Genomic DNA, 18,486 nt, shown 5'->3' with positions numbered 1-18,486 from the left:
AATCACCTGGAATGCACTTTTAAAGCTGTGTACAGTGGGGGAGTGGAAGAGAAGTGCTGAAGCCTCATTTGGAGGAAATACATCATGCCTCAGGACAGGTACGCTGATGTTCGCTATTCTGTTGCTGTCAACACGTTCTGAAAGGAGGGCGAGAGCGTCACAAAAATGTGTTCAAGGCGGATCGAGAAAGTTCCAGTTAGTTTCCAATGCGTGTCTGTAACCGTGTTTAGAGTTCTCCTGGCTGTCTTCTACAAAACACACAGACACATAAATAGATGGCACACACACACACACGACACAATCTCTCTCTGTCTTTCTCTCTCTCTCACACACGCGCGCGCGCACACACACACACACACACACACACACACACACAAACAAACACATACTCACACAGACACATAGACACAGAGAGACACACACAGACACAAACACAAACACACACGCACACGCACACAAAGTGTAAACTGATAGATGAACATTATCAATCAACGGGTGTACCCAGTGTCAGCCAGCTCTGCCTATCTCCAGAAACCCACCCCAAACGACAGATGCCCTCAGCAGCTGTAAATTATGCCACTGCTGGCCCAAACTAATGACTCTTGCCTCTGCCCTGACCGGAATGAAGGGGACTGGCTGGCCAAGTGGAGGGTCAACAACCACCCCCACCCCCCAAGGCCAAGCCCCCTCAACCCTGACCACTAGGCTTCAGAATAAGACATCTCAGACCTGCATCCACGTTCCATTGGCTGCTTCATAGATCCAAGCAGGAGTGTGATCCACCGAAGTGGAGATATCAGTAGTCTACCAGTCTGTTGTTGCCAGCATCCTCTTCTATGCAGTAGTATGTTGGGGAGGAAGCACAAGGAAGAAGGATGCGGGGCGAATTGACAGGCTGGTAAGGAAAGCTGGCTCTGTAGTGGGAGCTGAACTGGAGTGCATCACTTCACTATCTGACAAAAGGACCCTGAACAAACTGATCAACATCTTGGACAATGAGTGTCACCCACTCCACAGCACTATTGTTAAGCAGAAGAGCCTGATCAGCTGGAGACTTCACTCACTGCCTTGCACAACTGACAGACTGAGAAAGTCATTTGTCCCTAGGGCCATTGAACTGTTCAATGCCTCACTTAAGGGAAGAGGAGAGATAGACTTCTCTGCATAGTCTGTCTGCCTCTTCACCCCTCCATGTTTGGATACTGTCTGTCCACTAGCCACTTTTACCACTGTCTTTATGCCTCACTGTTTGCGTGCTATATTAGCACATTAGCACATATGCATAACCCCCCCTCCATGCCAGAGCCGAACTGTGGCCACTCTTATACATTTTCTTAAATAGTTAAATATATAGATATATAGACTTTACTTTACTTTATTTCTGCATTGTTGCACTGTTGGACTTACTCATTTGCACTATCACCATGACCACTATCACCATTGCACTACCACCATGACACTCATTCACACAGAGCACCTTAGAGCACCTTACCATACCTTACTATGCACAGAGAATCACAGGCTCAGTCCCTGCCTCAGTCATTGCAAGCGCTTCTGATTGATTAATCACCACTATGTGGATACTTAGAATTGATTTAGATTAAGTGTTAGTTAGTATAATTTGTATTTTTGAAAATTTGTATTTTAGTATATTTTTATATATTGTATTTAAGTGTTAGTTAGTATAATTTGTATTTTAGTATATTTAGCATATTCTTTATCTTCTACTGTCCTTATTGCTTAGTTGTGTTTTTATATTATATACTTTAATTACTCTTTCTGCTGTTAAAGAATGTGTTTGTGTTGTCTGTATGCTGCTGAGACCTTGAATTTCCCCTGGGGATCAATAAAGTATCTATCTATCTATCTATCTATATGGAGATGCCAATGTCTATGCAGGAGTACTGAGAGGTGGTGGGTGGCTAATGCAGGCTTCCTGTCGGGGTCGAAAAGTTGCTCTTTTTAATTAAAGTTTGAGAGCTACTTCGGTGTGCGGAAATTCTATTTTGTTTTACCAGGCAGATGCAGGCTCCGTTAGGAATTTCAAACAGGTTTCAAGTGTCATTAAAGCAGGTGAGACAGACTACACTGCATTAGATGCTTTGGCTTCCATTGTGTCTGAGTGGAGAGTGCATTTGCAACATTAGTGGATCAAATAAGCCATTATTTTCTGTTATGGTGTTTTAAACTAGGCCAGGCCTAGTATACACAACATTCAGTATGCTCTGGTGAAAGCAAAACTAACCTGGTGTCATTCTGGCTGCACACTCAGACAGTCCTTTTTGAAAACAAAAAGGGGAGATATAACAACATTTTCCTTTTTCTGTTTTCTCTTTCATTTCACAATCACCAATGATTTATAATTACAGTCTGCATTGTTTTGAATAGTTGCATTGTAGTGAATAGTGACAGGAAAAGATAACGGTAGACCTTCAATAAGCTGGCAGCCAATATTATCGCCAGGTGAAATTATCGTCACATTTATTGGCATGTCTTTACCATCATTTCTGAGAGTACCTCACTGTACTCATGGTAAAACAAAGTGCCCCCTACCCCCCCGAAGAAAAAAAATGTTAGTATAAAAAACTGGTCGGGTGTCACTCTCTGGATGTTTTTTTAATTCTAGTTGCTAATCACACCATTTAGCCTAACGTGACTTGAGAGGGACAGGATTCAGGAACTAAGACAGGCCCATCTTCTGTCTGACTCACGTCAGGTTAACCCATGCATTAAACCACATTGTCACGTTGTAAAAACACAACCCACAATACTGCCTTTATTTGGTGCAAATCTCCTTTACTTTATAGTGCGCGATTCACATTAGGCATACTAGGCCATCACCGCGAGTGCATACAAAATGTTTTGCAATTTACCTTCGTTACTAGCAGCAGTCGTTGCTTTTTTACTGCGTTGATTCGCGATTGAGTGCGCATCTAATGTAACAGCGGTGTCTTCGCGGAGACATCCTCTCTCCAGTTTCATTTTTGCTGTTGTTGCGAGCAAGTTTAGGCCTATAGACTACGATATGGGAAATACTTTATACGATCAGCTTCAGAAATTAATGGGTTTTTCGTGGCCTGTGCTACACCTTTCCACCAAGTTGTGCGAAAATTTTAGTTTTTGCGATGTTGACAAACATGCGTAGCACATGGAAGCTCTTGATAGCGCATGCCACTAACGTCTAGAAAAACAATATATTTATGGAATAAAACTAGACAGGTACCTCGGATTAGCATTGCTGTTTATTCTTAAACTGCAATTTTCAACAACCTGCGGAGGGCATTTAGCCTAGGCTAATATGCCTCCGGACAATATTTTGCGTCTCCCCTAATTCTGAAGCAGTGGCACCGCTAAATGAAGAGACTGACAAGAAAGTTAATGCTTTAAATAGGCTACATCAATACAATATATAATATGTGAACTGAAACTAGACGGGCCATAATAACCACTGACTAGTTTAGGCTACTTATTGTTAAATTGCAATGTGAGTGGCAGCCAGCAGGGGAGGATACGTCGCAGGTTTATTTAAAAAGCAAATGTGCGTCTGCCCTGATTCTGATACTGTGGCGGTATTAATTAAATCGTGGGGGCCCGCCATGCTGAAATAAACGATGAGGAAACACTGCAGTACTTCATCTTGGGGTATAGATTATCACATGTCCATTATATTTTTGAGAATGTAAGGGGCCAGGCATATAACTGCTCTTCGCTTTATTTTTTAATTTAAATTTAATGCTTAATATTATGATAAATGCAGCGTTCACATTTTTGGCACATTTCTGTTTGAATACATTCAGTGAATTAGCAACTACTTTCACATGTCAAGTGAAAAAAACACAGTTACGTACACACCACCGCCGACTTGAGCTTCCAAAGATTCAGGAAGTCATTCATCTTCAATGGAAGCCGGCTTCTCTCAGCTGCAAGAAGCAGCAAATCCGTCGGCGTCACATTTTGGGCGTCTTGAGCGACTTGAGCGTCAAGCAGAAAGTTGAAAGTAAGTCAACTTTATGGTAATGAGCTGTGATGCGGTTTAGCGACCAACGACCAGCAACCAATTGGAATAGACCAAAGCGTCCAAAGCTTCCCTGTACTTTTTTGACAAGTGTCCTTGACAGGGCGACCCAAGCTTCTTTGGAAGCTCAAGTCGGTAGCGGTGTGTATGTACAGTTAGAGTCTGCCTACATTCTTAAAGTGATCTTTGTTGAGGTGTGACATTTAATTACTTCAGTTTTGTTGTGTACCAATATGTGTGGCAGTTTTTTCCCCTAATGGATCTACATCACATTGCTTTGAAATTTTGCATTTACATGTGCGTTTACCAACTAGGCTATTTCAGACTAAATGCATTTTATCTGTGGGATCCAGTGCTGGAGCTGTTCTGTGGGAGAAGGAACCTGTCGGGCTGCAGCAGGCAGCAGACCCTGCGCAAGACGGCCCGCCTCAGCAGGATGTAGACCCAGGGGTCCAGGATCTGGTTCCAGGAGGCCAGCCGGAGACACAGCAGAAGCTGCTGCTCGTGCTTTCGCACTGGATATGTTGAAAGGGAGCCGGAAAGAAACTTTCCAACCGACAATAGGATACAGATCTGATAAAGCAGAGGACAAAGCCAGAGTCATTTCCTGTTTCTCTTTTGTTTGTCATATATGTCAGAGTCAGACTAATATACTCTTGTCATACATTTGATTTGGTATACTAGAGGACTTTGACTGGGTAGGGCTGATTTCCTGGCATCCTTGTGAAAAGACTGTGAAGGACTCTACTCACCAGAAAAGGACACCAGCAAACGCATGACACCACATTAATCACTGCCAGCTGTGTCATCATCTCGACGTCCAACGAGCGCATGCCCGCAGATGATGCGTTGGCAGGGCCCCGGTGCTTGGTGCCGGCGGCGATGGACTGCCTGGCTGTCAGCTGCGACGTCCTCCTGGCCAGCAGCAGCACCGCTCCGCTCACGGTGTTGCAGAGCACCGACAGGAGGAGTGCGCCGAGTCCGAGGCCGGCGAAGACCAGTGCCAGGGCAGCGTGCGCCGGGGTCAGCCGCCCGTGCACGGGCAGGAAGCACCAGGTGCCGGGGTACTGCCACGCGTAGCCGCCGACGCCCAGCAAGGGCAGCACCGCCAGGCCGAGGGCCAGCGCCATGAGGAGCAGCGCCACCAGCCGCACGTGCCCCACCGTGGCCGCCGCCGCGTGCAGGAATGGCTGTGTGATGCCCCCGCAGCGCTCCGCCGCCATGGCGCTACCGAGCAGCAGCGGGCACAGGCCGAAGAACACCATGCAGGCGCCGAACATCCCGCAGAAGGCCCGAGCGGTCTCGGCGCGCGGCGGCCCCCCTCCCTGCCGCTGCTCCAGGTGCAGGTAGAGGGCGAACGCGCCCGTGATCAGCTGGCCCGCCAGGTCGGTCAGCAGCAGGGCGCGGGCCAGCAGCACGAAGGGGGCCTTGGCTCTGCGGCGGAAGCGCGCATGCAAACCGGCCAGCACAGCCAGGCCGATGAGGTTGGACACGACGCCGAGGCTCATGCTGAGACAGGACATGGCGTAGGCCGGCGGGGGATGACCTCCTGGAGAGGAAGTGGTGTTCAGCGAGCGATTGCGTGCCACCAAGAGGGACATTGGGTGCTCCAGAGAGGAGAAGATGTCCAGGGGAGATGTGGAGCAGTCATTGAATGCCATCGCCTGCTAAAGGTTAGAGATGCAAAGATACGGTGAGTGTTTATCTCTGGCCCCTGGTGATGAGATGAGAGGGAATGTTAGACATGAAGCTGTGTGGGTGATGGGACTAGTCCACATTATAACCCAGAGCACCACTGGGGTAAAGTCAGAAGTAAGGAAAACCCTACGTCTTAGTTTCCATGGTGAAATGAATGAAAATCATGTACATGGATTCATAGACACGTACACACAGGTATGAAGCCACAGATACAGACACAGACACACACACACACAAACACACACACAATCACACACGCACGCACACGCACGCACACACACGCACACACACACACACACACACACACACACACACACACACACACACACCCTCTCTATATGTATTCATGATGTCCTGATATTCATGATGTCCTCACGAGGCCAGAGAGCCCAGTGCTTGTTTCTCTTTCCCCCACTCCCTTACATCCCCTACATCCCAACGTTCTCCACCCGACCCTACACCCCTAAACCCACTTCATCAACATTTCATCGACATCACAGGCCCAACAGCTTTTACGTCTAAAAACGTTTACAAGCGCAACCAGCCGGTTTCCATAACCTGTAAGGGTAATTAGTGAGTAATTACTGTGCAACCAAATTACATAATCAAGGGTAACATCCAGGCATCCGCGGAAAATTTTGTTAGGTTGAGGGAGCAAGTGAGTAGTTGAATGACAAATTTCTTATCAGCTATAGCGGGGAAAAAATAGTTTATTTTACTGTCTATGGGGGAAAAAACGAGCGGCTCTGGAAGCAATTACATTATTACATCACAACATAACAACCGGATTGTATGGCAGCTCCAATTCATAGCTTTTCTCTAACACTGACTGACTTCTCAGTTTTCAGTTTATATAGTTTTCTTTGAAGCTCAAAGGTTTTTAGACAATCACAGATGGAAAAAGGACACAAATGAAATTAATTTGGGGAGTGCACCAAGACAACCTAATAACCAGAGCCGGACAGTAACGGAGTACATTTACTTGAGTACAGTACTTGAGTAAAATTCTGAGGGATCTGTACTTTACTCGAGTATCATTTTTGGGGAGTACTCATGACTTTACTCAAGTACATTTGAGAGGCAAATATTGTACTCTTTACTCCACTACATTTCTATCCATAACCGTGAGTACCCGTTACTTCTACAAAAAAAAGGAAAAAAGAAAAATCTCGGAAACCCTCAATTTGTTGTTGTGCAGGCGCCACTGATTGGGACAGCCTATCAGCAATCACCTTCAGCTTTCCGCCAAAGTCAACTCCATGGTCAGATTTAGATAAGAGACGAAACCATGGACGAAAAATGGATGAAGACGCAGCAGGTCCATCCCGGGAATGTGCCAACCTGTGGCCCCACCTCGCCAGACTATTTCAATTTTCTGAACAAGTTAATGATAGTTTTCGCTACAAGTGTTTCAATTACAAAATAGTATTTTGTATTTGAAATACTGTACGTATTTTAAATACATGTATTAGAACTACTGCCCATCCCTGTCAACATGGTAAAAAGATGAAAATGACTTGATTTTACTTTCAATTCCTTTTACATTCTCCAAGGTATTAACATTACAATTTTTCATATTTAGAAAATGTAGGCTACTCTTGATACTCAAGTACTTTTAAAAACAAGTACTTCAGTACTTTTACTTAAGTAGACATCTGACTGTTGTACTTTTACTTGTACTTTGTACTAAAATTTAGCAAAGGGTATCTGTACTTTTACTCAAGTAATGAAGCTGTGTACTCTGTCTGCCTCTGCTAATAACATGAAGGCAAGGGTGTGAGGGGAGAACAGGTAATTTGCAAACCTGTCTCAGACAAAGTGAGGAGGAAGATTACTCATCGTTGTTGTCCTGCCAAAAAACACATAATTCTAATTTAAATTTTGTTTTTAATTTCTGTCAACGATTCCCGAGACACTGAAAGACCGCGCTGCATGAAACTTGGTGGGCGTGTAGCCCCACAAGGATGACACGGAACCCTTGTTTTTCATTTTGATCCGTCGCCCATCCGCCGCACCAGGCCCAATGTTTTCTGTGAATATCTCCAGAACCGTAGGGCCTATAGGATTCCGTTCATGAGGGGCTATATCAGCTACACACACAAACACACACACACACGCATGCACACACACACACACACACACAGGCACGCACACACAGGCATGAACACACACACACACACACACACACACACACAGAAGCACACATATACTCAAAAACAAACACACACTATGCACACACTCATTTACATACACAAAAGTAGGGGATGGAGTAGGAGATGGAGACAAATTGTTTTTTTGTTTTATTTTTGTGGAGAGTATGTGCAGGACGGGCCGTCGGTCATATTTTGTACCACTCTGCAGTACATCTAGTTTGAACCGTTTTAATTATGGCTCCGTGATTCTCTTTGATAGGCTCCACATAACAACAGCCAACCTTTAATTTGTCTGATATCAGACTAGGCACATGTGCTGACAGATTTAAGCCAAACAATAAGGCCATTTTCGTTTTTCTCGCCAACATGAATGTGCCTATTTTCTGTCCCACACACACCCTAGCTACCCTGCCACACCCTAACACCCCCTCCCCCCAACACACACACACACACATGCGCGCGAGCGCACATGCACACGCACACACAACACACACACACACACACACCACACCACACCACACCACACCACACCACACAACACACACACACAGCCCAATGACTATTATACTGAAAACCATCAGTGGTAAATAAGTATGTATGTGATCTGGCGAGGTAATGAATACACATAATACTACCATCTGCGAACAGACAAATGACAAACTGAACAAAGACATTTGTTTACACCTAAATCCCCTCCCCAAAAAAACAACAACAATCTGAAACAAAGCGTGATTCCTTCATGAATTCTGTGATGACAGATTGCCAGGTAATTTGTTTACTCACCTTTGGGTCCGAACTCAGCCTCCTGTGTCTGTGTTGCTGCCCTCTCCGCTCTGTGATGCTCCCGACTGCAGCCGGAATCCTCCTCTCATCATCAGTACCATCCCCACGCACATCCCAGCCTCTCTTAGTCTGCCTCTCTCTTTCTCTCTTCATCTGTTTCTCTCTCTCTCTCTCTGTTTTGGTCTCTGTCTATCTCCTTCTTTCTCTTCTTGTCAGCCTCTCTCTTTCTTTGTTAATTTTTCTCCTCTCTCTCTCTCTCTTTTGATCTATTTTGGTCTGTCTATCTTTCTCCCTCTTTCTCTTCTTGTCTGCCTCTCTTTTCCTTTCCACTCTAGCTCTCTGGTGCCACAATCACTGTTCTTAATTTCCGTTAAACGCAACACTTACGTTATTTTAGACATGGGCTGTGAACACAATTAGTTACATTATGTACTCTGTTGGATCCATGTGGTAGTCTGCTCCATTTGGTGTCTGAACCCCCTTCATCTAGGAAATTGTCTATTGACTATTAATTTTATCATCTATGACAAATAATGGGACATTGTAGGTATAGGGGCTAGTGATTTACTAATTTAAAGGTGCATGTGGTAAAATAAAGGAAATTTTGGAAATAAACTGCTGACTTGCTTGCAGCCCTATAGTGTACTGTGTCTTCTGATACTCATGGAAACTGGAAAATATTTGTCATAACAGAGCTGCCTGTAGCATGGACAACATTGGCATTTGTATATAACAAAACATAGAGCAAAGGAATACATGACTTTAGTCCAGGACTGCATAAAGTTTCATGAATGCAATATTGTGAGGCTGTTATGTTGAGCAGCAGGTTTGAGAAGTTGCGATTATGACTCAAATAGTGGAATATATTTTTGGGATACTAATGAACCAAAGTGTTGGTCCTTGACTAGAGTTAAATCTAGTGTGACTGTTCCATCCTTTGGACACACTTTGTAAGCATTTTTAAAACCTGCACCTTGGCGCTGTGCTTGAGCTGTTTGAAGTCACTCAAACTGTTTCCACTGTCTTCTGATTTGGCTTGTGCACTGCAGGAGTGAGGAAACTGCAAATGTAATTCAGCTCAGCTTTTGGACGGGTGCTAACAGAGAAAGCTGGTCCTTAGTGCATACAGAAAGCAAGATATTTTAATGACAATGAAATTCGGGGGCAAAAGGCAAGACTGGTTAAATAGTGACCTTTCAAGACTAATGTTGTCATCAGTTTGGGGAACATCATTACAATGATTATGGCCCAAGGCCAGACCTGACTGTTTTGAAGCCCTAGGCTGTGTGTGTGCGTGAGTGTGTGTCAGAGAGAGAAATCTGGTTTGCTCATGGCAGCTGTAACACCAGATACATGCATGGATTCTTTTTCTTTTAAAATGTGTTTCTCATTCTACCCGCTTCTCCTCATGAGCCAGCAGGTCCTGATGGGATTTGAAGGGAGGTCGATAGGCAGTCTCTCTCTCTCTCTCTCTCATGATGTCCCTCTTTCTTTTGCCTTGCTCCCTCTCTCTCTGGACACCTGACTGACATACAGTACAGTCTGGACTGGCGAGCGGCTGATAATGGTTAGAAATGAATTGGAAATGGCAGACAGCATTGATGAACCCCTGCAGGAGGGGGCAGAGGGACTCTTAAATCCTCACACCGGATCCGGTGTTCTGTCTGCAGCCTCACATCCCTCTCTACTCGCAGCGGCGGTCCCCACGGAGCGCATCAGAGCCCCCACGCACCCCCTTATTCATTTCGCCTGCTGGTAGAACTGCAGGTTTAGGGAGTAGGAGTGGTTATATGATAATACCCCAATGCGATGGTCTGTCACTTAGACGTTTGTACACATTAGTGTCGCATTTGAAATCATACTTTCAAATGACATAAAACCAGCTCTGCTTCATATAAATAGATGAATAGGCCCTAATGTGATCTCACCATGCTGGTACTGCCGTCTCAAAGTGTTTCAGATCATTTGGGGGGAAGAATACCTGTTATCTTTCAAACCTATGGGATTTTTTTTGCAGTTGGTTTGGAATACCATGAGCCCTGATGCAATGATAAAACAGATATAATATACAGAGCACTGTGTATCTACTAGTTCAAGACAGAAAAAAACAAATAAGTAATTAGCTTTTTAATTATTTCACAACATCCTGAAAAAGGTACAACGTACTTCAAATGAACATAATTTAATATAATTTATATGCAGTTGGATAAAATCATCGACAAATTGAGTTCATTTCGTCTGCTTCAGATGAGCTGTTCCCAATGGCTGAGGTAAATCATCCTTTAATTGTGCAGTCAAAACTTCATGTAATCATCTGTGAAATGAATGTGGTGCAGAGATCAGTACACCAGAGAGGAGTCTTAAAAGTATTCTTATGTACTATAAAGTCTAGCACCAGTAGATCTAGAGCTCTCTCTCCTCAGAAGTGACTGGCTTGTTGGGGGACGCTGTGGCACAACTACACTACAGCATGATGTCCATACCATGTTCGGGTCCAAGTGCTTGTCCTAACCAAATAAAGGCAAAAAGCTAAGTAAATAAATAAATAAATAAATAAATAATATATATTTATTTATATATATATGGGCTGACTTGCTTGTCAAGATATTCACAGAGAACTGTGTCTGCCCTACCCTCGTTTCGGGGGGTCCAGTCCAGCGGGGGGGCTACAGATCAAAACGAAAAATGACGGTTCCATGCTATCCATGTGGGGGTACATGCCCACCAAGTTTTGTGTACCCCGGTCTTTCAGTGTCCCGGGAATCCTTGTTGGTGTACGTCACTAAATGGACACATAAATTATTTTATTGTAAGGCCCCCCATGTTGAACCCAGCCTGATCTGCCCGCTATTTATTTTTTGATTTCTTAAAAGATTGAGCTTGGTCTGATGAAAGCCAGACTAGCCATGGACCTCAGTTACACAATGCAAGGGAACATGAATCAGCCTATATTTGCACGAACAATAACGGACAAAAGCTCTTCAACTAGCCCGTTAAAATGTGTATGAACAGTCTAGCGACGCATTTCATCAAGGCCCATTTGGACATGTCAGTTATTTGCACCACTGGTTAGATGTAAAACAGCATTTCGTTTCAGACTACTGTTACTTAATTTGTGCATTAACAATAACGTTTCAGACTACTGTTACTTAATTTGTGCATTGACAATAAAGTATTACATGAACTAAAGATAACTAAAATCTTATGTAGAAGAAGAAACATTCACAAAAATCCATCCATCCAAAATGACCTTTGTTTTGATAGCTGTTGAAAACGGCATGGAACTGACAGAGATGTTTTTTGTTTATAAATACATAAAAATAAATAAATAAATAACATTATGCTGATACCTTTTGCTTTTCCCAAATACAATGTAGCCTACAGGTGTAAGTGACCTTTCATCAATCCAGTTGCAATGGATGAACTGTGATGAACTGCCCTAGTTGTGATTGTTTAGAGATTTTAAAGGTTTTATAACAATGCTACATCTTCTTTGGCTATTCTACAATCTATTCACCTTTTCAGCACCAGTAGGCTACTTTCTGTGCAGCCGCTTTACACTCAGGCATGCCAAACAAGCATACACAAAAGTTTCAAGAGTGGGGGATGGAGTAAAATATGGAGACAAATTGAAGTGTGATTTATTTTCGCTGAACGGATGTACAGGACTGAGCGGCGGTCATATTTTGTACCGCTATGCGGTACATCTAGTTTAATAATATATGCACTTTTGTGATGTGTCTGAAGTAAGTAAAGTAGGAGGGAGTAGGAGTAGGCACCATGCATACGTTTACTGTTATGTTCAAATAAAAGTCAACTTATGCAGGGTGCGGCCTCCATCCTACTTTACTTGATCTGACTATTCAGGCCAGCACCCTGATAGTTTAGAAAGATACACATTGAGAGAAGCCTGGTCCTATGCACTTGCATGTGTCTGAAGTAACCAATCTGGCTATTCATTGTTTTGTCCTAAAATGGGTCCTCATTTGATCCATCATTTTGTTTGCATATTGAGTCACTTAACATGGGATATTCCATTTTAATTTCTTTGTCACATCACTGCAGGGAAAAGTATTCTTATGTACTATAAAGTGTTACCATTAACAGTGCCTCTCCATGAGGTGATGAAGGCCCAGTAGTTTCATCTCCAGTTGTAGCCATGGCTGTTCAGTGGGGAATGCAGAGATGCCAAATTCAGGTGGAGTGATCAGGGGAAGGCAAAGCAACAACAACGATCCACTATCCAGCTCACCCAGCAAACAAGCATGCAGACAAGTCATTGTTATAAATATTTCTGAACAATAAAAAGGGTACCCTACCCAACGGCTGATACTCCAAATCCAATCACTTTTTTATGCTAACACAAAAGCATGGCAGACACGGGGGTTGCCTCCTAGGTTGTTATAGCATTTTGCATTTCCCCAACAAATAGTGATGATTAAGTCATGTTCACTGTATTTCATGAGATATGCAGGAGAGGCATGAGGGCTGGGCCCACTTCCCTGATAACGACGGAGACACGCTCTTAAGAGGGTTTTCTACGATTCATCTTACGATCGTTCGTTTGGATTTTCCGACTGTTTCCCGAACATGCTCGTAGCGTGAACGCGCATGCACTGCTCTTAAGATGCTCTTAAGGGGAGCTGTCCACGTTAAAAGTTCTGAAATATCCTCTGATTTGACGGTGATGTCAGGTGACTGCACGTCACAGCTATAGGCCTACCATTTAAACTTCGGATCTACACATTAATTCACATCAATACGAAAATAGAAACACTTTGACATCTGCATGTAAGCATCCCAAGTAGGTTATATACCACACAGAGACATAAATAATTGTAATTATTTTAAGATTAGATTGTTGCACCATGCAATAATTTTTCGCGGTGCCACTTAAGAACACGTTTGAAGATAAGAAAGAAGTCGAGTAAGAAAGAGAGGAAATGTGTAGGCTTAGATTTTGATGCAGTAGGCTACAGACTAAACCACATGTTGCTTTCTCGGCTTTTTACCTCATAGGCCTAATAAAATATTCACTTAGCAAAGATAATGTCAAACTATTCTGGCAACGTCTCGTTTCATAACTTGATTGCATTTTTGTCCGCTTTTCATCACATTATTATGACCATTAAATGTAGGCTATTTTGCACGCTAAAATCTGATTCATCACAGGTAAACACAATAAAGAATGGGAACGTAAATTGGATTATGTATTCTAAGTTGTAATTCCTCTGTATGTCCTGTTGGTGACCTCAGTGAGAAGTACTGTTAAGGCGGCTCTTAGCCGGTAACGAGTACTCTGGAGCACTCATTAGATCTGAGTGTTTTCACAATGCTCTTAAGCTACGATGGTTTCGGGAAACAGTCGGCAAATCTTAAGACGTTCGTAAGAGAGACTTTACAACGCTCTTAGGCTTAAGATGCTTTCGGGGAAGTGGGACCTGGCACATGTACGCTTTTGCTCCCACGCTGTTAATATGATATAAAGCAGAGATCTCACCTTGACTTGATTTGTCTTGACCTGAGAAGCTGATTCTGTAATATCTGGACCTGATCCCGGCCTCAGACTGGCAGACTTCACATAGTGCACAACTATGTCTTCTAACATCCTTGTTAAACTTCCATTTCCCTTTTCCAACTGCCTCTATAACCTCACCACTTTTTTAGACGATTAAACAAGGAGTACAGTGGTCTGATATTTTGGGGGGTGGGTAAATGTGTAAATAAATAAATAAATAAATAAATAAATAAATAAATACAGTGAAGTAAGATCGAAATACGATTTGCATAAAGAAATTATGAAATATAGTAGCAATTTGCAATATTCAGCTGGGTGAATACTAGGTCAGAGTTCATCGTTTTTTTCTGGTTGTCTGTCAGCATCCAGTACCACTATAAAGAAACAGAACAAATCATATTAATATGATAATATGTTTAACAGTGTCTTCACTCTCTTGTAATATGTATAGTATAATCATGGATTAAGTCAACAATTGAACAACTAAAACTCACTGATTTAAATTGTACAACATTCTCACACAATTCCTGTCTTTTAATAGTGTGTCATTTAAAGTCACTGCAAGTTAGCAAGCCAGCTACATGACTTTATTCTTTATGGTACTGTTTTTGTAAGTTAACCTATTACTCATCTAAGCTAAGCTGAGCAACTAGTGATTTTCTTCAATAGCTGGACAGGCTAACACACTGCACAAAATGATTTCAGTCCTTTCAAGTAGTTTAATATCTAACTACATTACACACAGTTGGAACTTCCAAACTAGCTACCAAACTAGCTATCTACCCCAAACCTTTTTTTGTCTCAACATATCTATTCTTTACCTCACAAGAAATAAATCAGCTCTTAGGCGGGGATCATAAAAATAACGAAAGAAATAACGAAGCGGCAGCGAGAAAGCCGTCATTGTCACTCCAACTCGGCTCCAACTGTTCCGCTGCCATAGCGAACAATACGAAATCTGCTGCTTGCCGCAATGGATCCAATTAATTTTGTTATCAATCTACTCACAATACTCCAACACAAAAAACAGGTGTTTGGAATGTTTTGTACATTTATAAAAAATAAAACACTAAATTATTCCATTTACATAAGTATTCAGATCCTTTGTTATGACCCTTGTAATTGAGCTCTGGTGCATCCTACTTCTATCAATGGTCCTTGGGATGCTTCTACAACTTGATTGGAGTTCACCTGTGCCTAAACTAAAAAGGCACACATCTCTAAGGTCTCACAGTTAATGGTGTATGTCAGAGTGAAAACCAAGCCACGAGGTCGAGAGAATTGTCCGTAGGCCTGCGAGACAGAGTTCTGTAAAGACACAAATCTGGGGAAGGAAAGAAGAAAATGTCTACAGCATTGAAAGTGCCCAAGTGCACAATAGCCTCCAGTACTCTCAAATGGAAAAGTTTGGAACAACCAACAGTCCTCCTAGATCTGGCCGCTCAGCCCATACTGTACAGTCTATGGCTCAGCCAAACTGAGTAATCCGGGACGAAGGGCCTTGGTCAGACAGGTAACCAAGAACCCAATGGTCACTATGAATTACATCCAGAGTTCCTTTGAGAGGATGAGAGAAGCGTAAATAAGGACAGACATCAGTGCATCACTCCACCAATAAGGCCAATGGTAGAGTGAACAGATAGAAGCCATGTTTTGCCGGGAGTTTCTCAAAAAGCACCTGAACGACTCTCAGACCATGAGAAGTAAAATCATCTGGTCTGATGAAATGAAGACTGAACTATTTGGCCACAATTCCCGGTTTGTGTGGAAGAAACCATGCACTGAGCTGCGTAACATAACAAAATGTGGAAAAAGTGAAGCGCTGTGAACTACGTATACTTACGGTGGGTTTCCACACAGCGAAACACCTCGTGATTTTCGGCCAGCGAAACTTCGCCTCGGGGGCGTGACGGCGAAACCGCTAACCTTTTGACTGCAGTGTCTAGCCAGTGGTGGCAAGCGAGCTAATTAGGCTAATCAGCTAGTTTAAGTTTAAGTACTTAATGAAGATATCCAGGGGTCTTTATGCCTCGATTAAGATGATGTTGACTTGATGTTGCCTATAAACAACAATTCATGTTCATAGAAACAACAAGGTCAATAAGACATAATATATTTCATACCTGTGTTGCAGCATGTAGCCTAGCTGTCTAGCTAGGTTTACAATGTAATCCAATGTCCTAAAATACTAGCATTTCGCCTGTAAGCTAGCTAAAAAGATCGAGAGCTTAAACTAACATAGCTAACTAGCTTAAACTAACACCCTAACCCTAAACCTAACTTTTTATGACGAAAACCGAATGACCCTTAATAACAGAAGCGTTATATCATGAACGTTTATGACTTGTTTATGACACATTCATGACAGTGTCATGTCACTCTTATGAGATCATAATTGAGTAAAACAAGTGCACAACTTGGTCAAATGAGCGCAGATTCTCACGGTATACTTTTTTTTTTTTTTGCAATGACGCTCGGGCTCTGTATTGAATTAATGAAGCCTTCTAGCCTACTCATTTTCTATCCGGGGCAAAACAAAAATAATTTCGATGCAAAAACACTTAAAGAAATAACTGTTTGTAGCCTATATTCTACTCAAACCAAACAACTCTAAAATGTATAAAACTGAACTGGCAGATATCACAGAAAAAATATCTTTTGAACATCACAAACAGCTTCAGAAGCATATCTCTGAATTTGGTGAAGCCTTATATTATCTCTGGCTTTTTTCTGTCTCAGCAGCAAGTAGGCTATAGCCTAGTTGTTTATCTTACACAGATTCAAAACTCTGACAAAGACATGTCATCTCACACTACTATCAGCGTAATATACAGTAGGCCTACGTGACTCACAGGGGCTCAAAAAAGTGCATTCTCTGTTGGGATAGTGATGACAAACAAACTGGGAGGGATAAATGTCAGCAGCAAAGTTTCCCTTTATCTCATGTAAATGCATTCTTCGTTCATAGTCTAGTTTATTATACTGATCTGTCATGGATTTGCCCTGAGTTTTAAATACAGGACAATTCTGTTTTTTACGGAACGGTTGGCAACCCTACTTATACTAATACTTTCCATATGCACTGTATAGCTTTAGAGCTGTTAGAGCTGCCACCTGGTAGAGTTACTTTGCATGCACTGTGGTTTTCTCCTTAAAGAAAATTGACACTGCACTAAAGATTGCATGCAGTTGTCCAATCAATGTAATATTTTGTTAGCCTGACGTATACTCAATTCTAGTCAGAATATGAGTCTGATACTGCTCCATTGGGACATAATTATGGGGCGTGTTTCAACCGATACAGGGGGGGAATGCCTCTGCACTCAATTGGATAGACCTAACCAATCAGAGCAAAGAAATAGCTTACCGTGAGGTGTAGGAAGAAAACACACGAGTAGTAATTATCCTGAACTATCTGTCAAAATAAGCCCCGCCCCCTGAAACGTCATAAATCACGTCATAACCACGCCTCCTTTTTATGCAAATTAGCCACGTGGTTGTCACCACGTGTTGTTTGTTATTGTTATTGTTTTGTGAGTCATGTGACAGTCATGTGACTGGTGTCAAACCCCTGGGCGGCCATATTGGATGTAAAGTCATGTGACAGTCATGTGTCTGTTGTCAAACAATGCCACGCCCCCCTTGGCATCCATATTGGATGTAGTGTCATGTGACTGATGTCAAACCCCTGGGCGGCCATATTGGCCCCAAACCCATATGTGTGTTTTGTTGTTATTATTATGTGTTATGTGATAAACTTTGTATGAAATGTATAGGAGTGTTAATAGCTGGAAATAAACTTATAGTATGCTACTAGCATAGCCAATAACCTGTTTAGCATGTTGTTAGTGGTTTTGGTTGAAAAATGTGTTAGCTAGGCGCCACGCATTGTGATGTAACCTTTATAACTGAAATCATGGAGGTCTTAGGTGGCCGAAAATGATAGTCTATGATCCCCTACTTTGTAGGGTGGTGTTTAATCGGGCATGTCTCTGAGTGTATTGTTTGAGACCCCTTTCATGTGGGGGTCTGCCTACTACTACGCACACTAGTGCTGATAACATTGTAAAAGAACTGAATGGTTTGTCAGAGTTTCTGGTTGGTTTTATGATCGAATCTAAAATGTATTTCACTCGCATATTTATTCTTCTATTTTTTTTTGTAGCACCATCCCATGATCTAGCTGGTCACTGTGTTATCAGCCTCGAAACATCTGGTCTCTTGTACCGACGAAAACGATTTGGGAGGCGGCCTTTCGGGGATCTGAATTAGATGCTGCGACAAGCAGTAAATCTACATCTGGTACAGAACCAGGCCCG

At 42.7% G+C, this 18,486-nt stretch overlaps 1 protein-coding gene and 2 long non-coding RNA genes across 5 annotated transcripts; all 3 read right to left on the bottom strand.

Moving 5' to 3' along the window:
• Positions 1-4,351: 4,351 nt before the first annotated feature.
• On the bottom strand, positions 4,352-5,676 carry ptger1c (prostaglandin E receptor 1c (subtype EP1)). Its single transcript, XM_048244867.1, has 2 exons — positions 4,768-5,676; positions 4,352-4,588 (listed from the first exon to the last, which is right to left on the bottom strand). Exons 1-2 carry the CDS (start codon positions 5,674-5,676, stop codon positions 4,352-4,354), a joined length of 1,146 nt encoding a protein of 381 aa, XP_048100824.1.
• Positions 5,677-10,815: 5,139 nt separating this feature from the next.
• Positions 10,816-11,321, bottom strand: LOC125296433. The gene is made up of 2 exons (XR_007193751.1): positions 11,283-11,321; positions 10,816-11,156 (listed from the first exon to the last, which is right to left on the bottom strand). It is a non-coding gene; the product is annotated as an uncharacterized LOC125296433 (long non-coding RNA).
• A 71-nt stretch (positions 11,322-11,392) lies between these two features.
• Positions 11,393-16,651, bottom strand: LOC125296434. Of its 3 annotated transcripts, none has more exons than XR_007193752.1 (4): positions 16,011-16,651; positions 14,150-14,541; positions 12,748-12,888; positions 11,393-11,431 (listed from the first exon to the last, which is right to left on the bottom strand). It is a non-coding gene; the product is annotated as an uncharacterized LOC125296434 (long non-coding RNA). The 3 variants fall into 3 exon arrangements; XR_007193753.1 differs by having other exon boundaries at positions 12,748-12,812; XR_007193754.1 differs by having other exon boundaries at positions 16,291-16,651.
• Positions 16,652-18,486: the final 1,835 nt, after the last annotated feature.

The sequence above is a fragment of the Alosa alosa genome, chromosome 6, assembly GCF_017589495.1.
Source record: "Alosa alosa isolate M-15738 ecotype Scorff River chromosome 6, AALO_Geno_1.1, whole genome shotgun sequence".
In the NCBI taxonomy this organism is placed as follows: domain Eukaryota; kingdom Metazoa; phylum Chordata; class Actinopteri; order Clupeiformes; family Clupeidae; genus Alosa; species Alosa alosa.
This window is presented reverse-complemented; position numbering and strand designations above follow the sequence as displayed.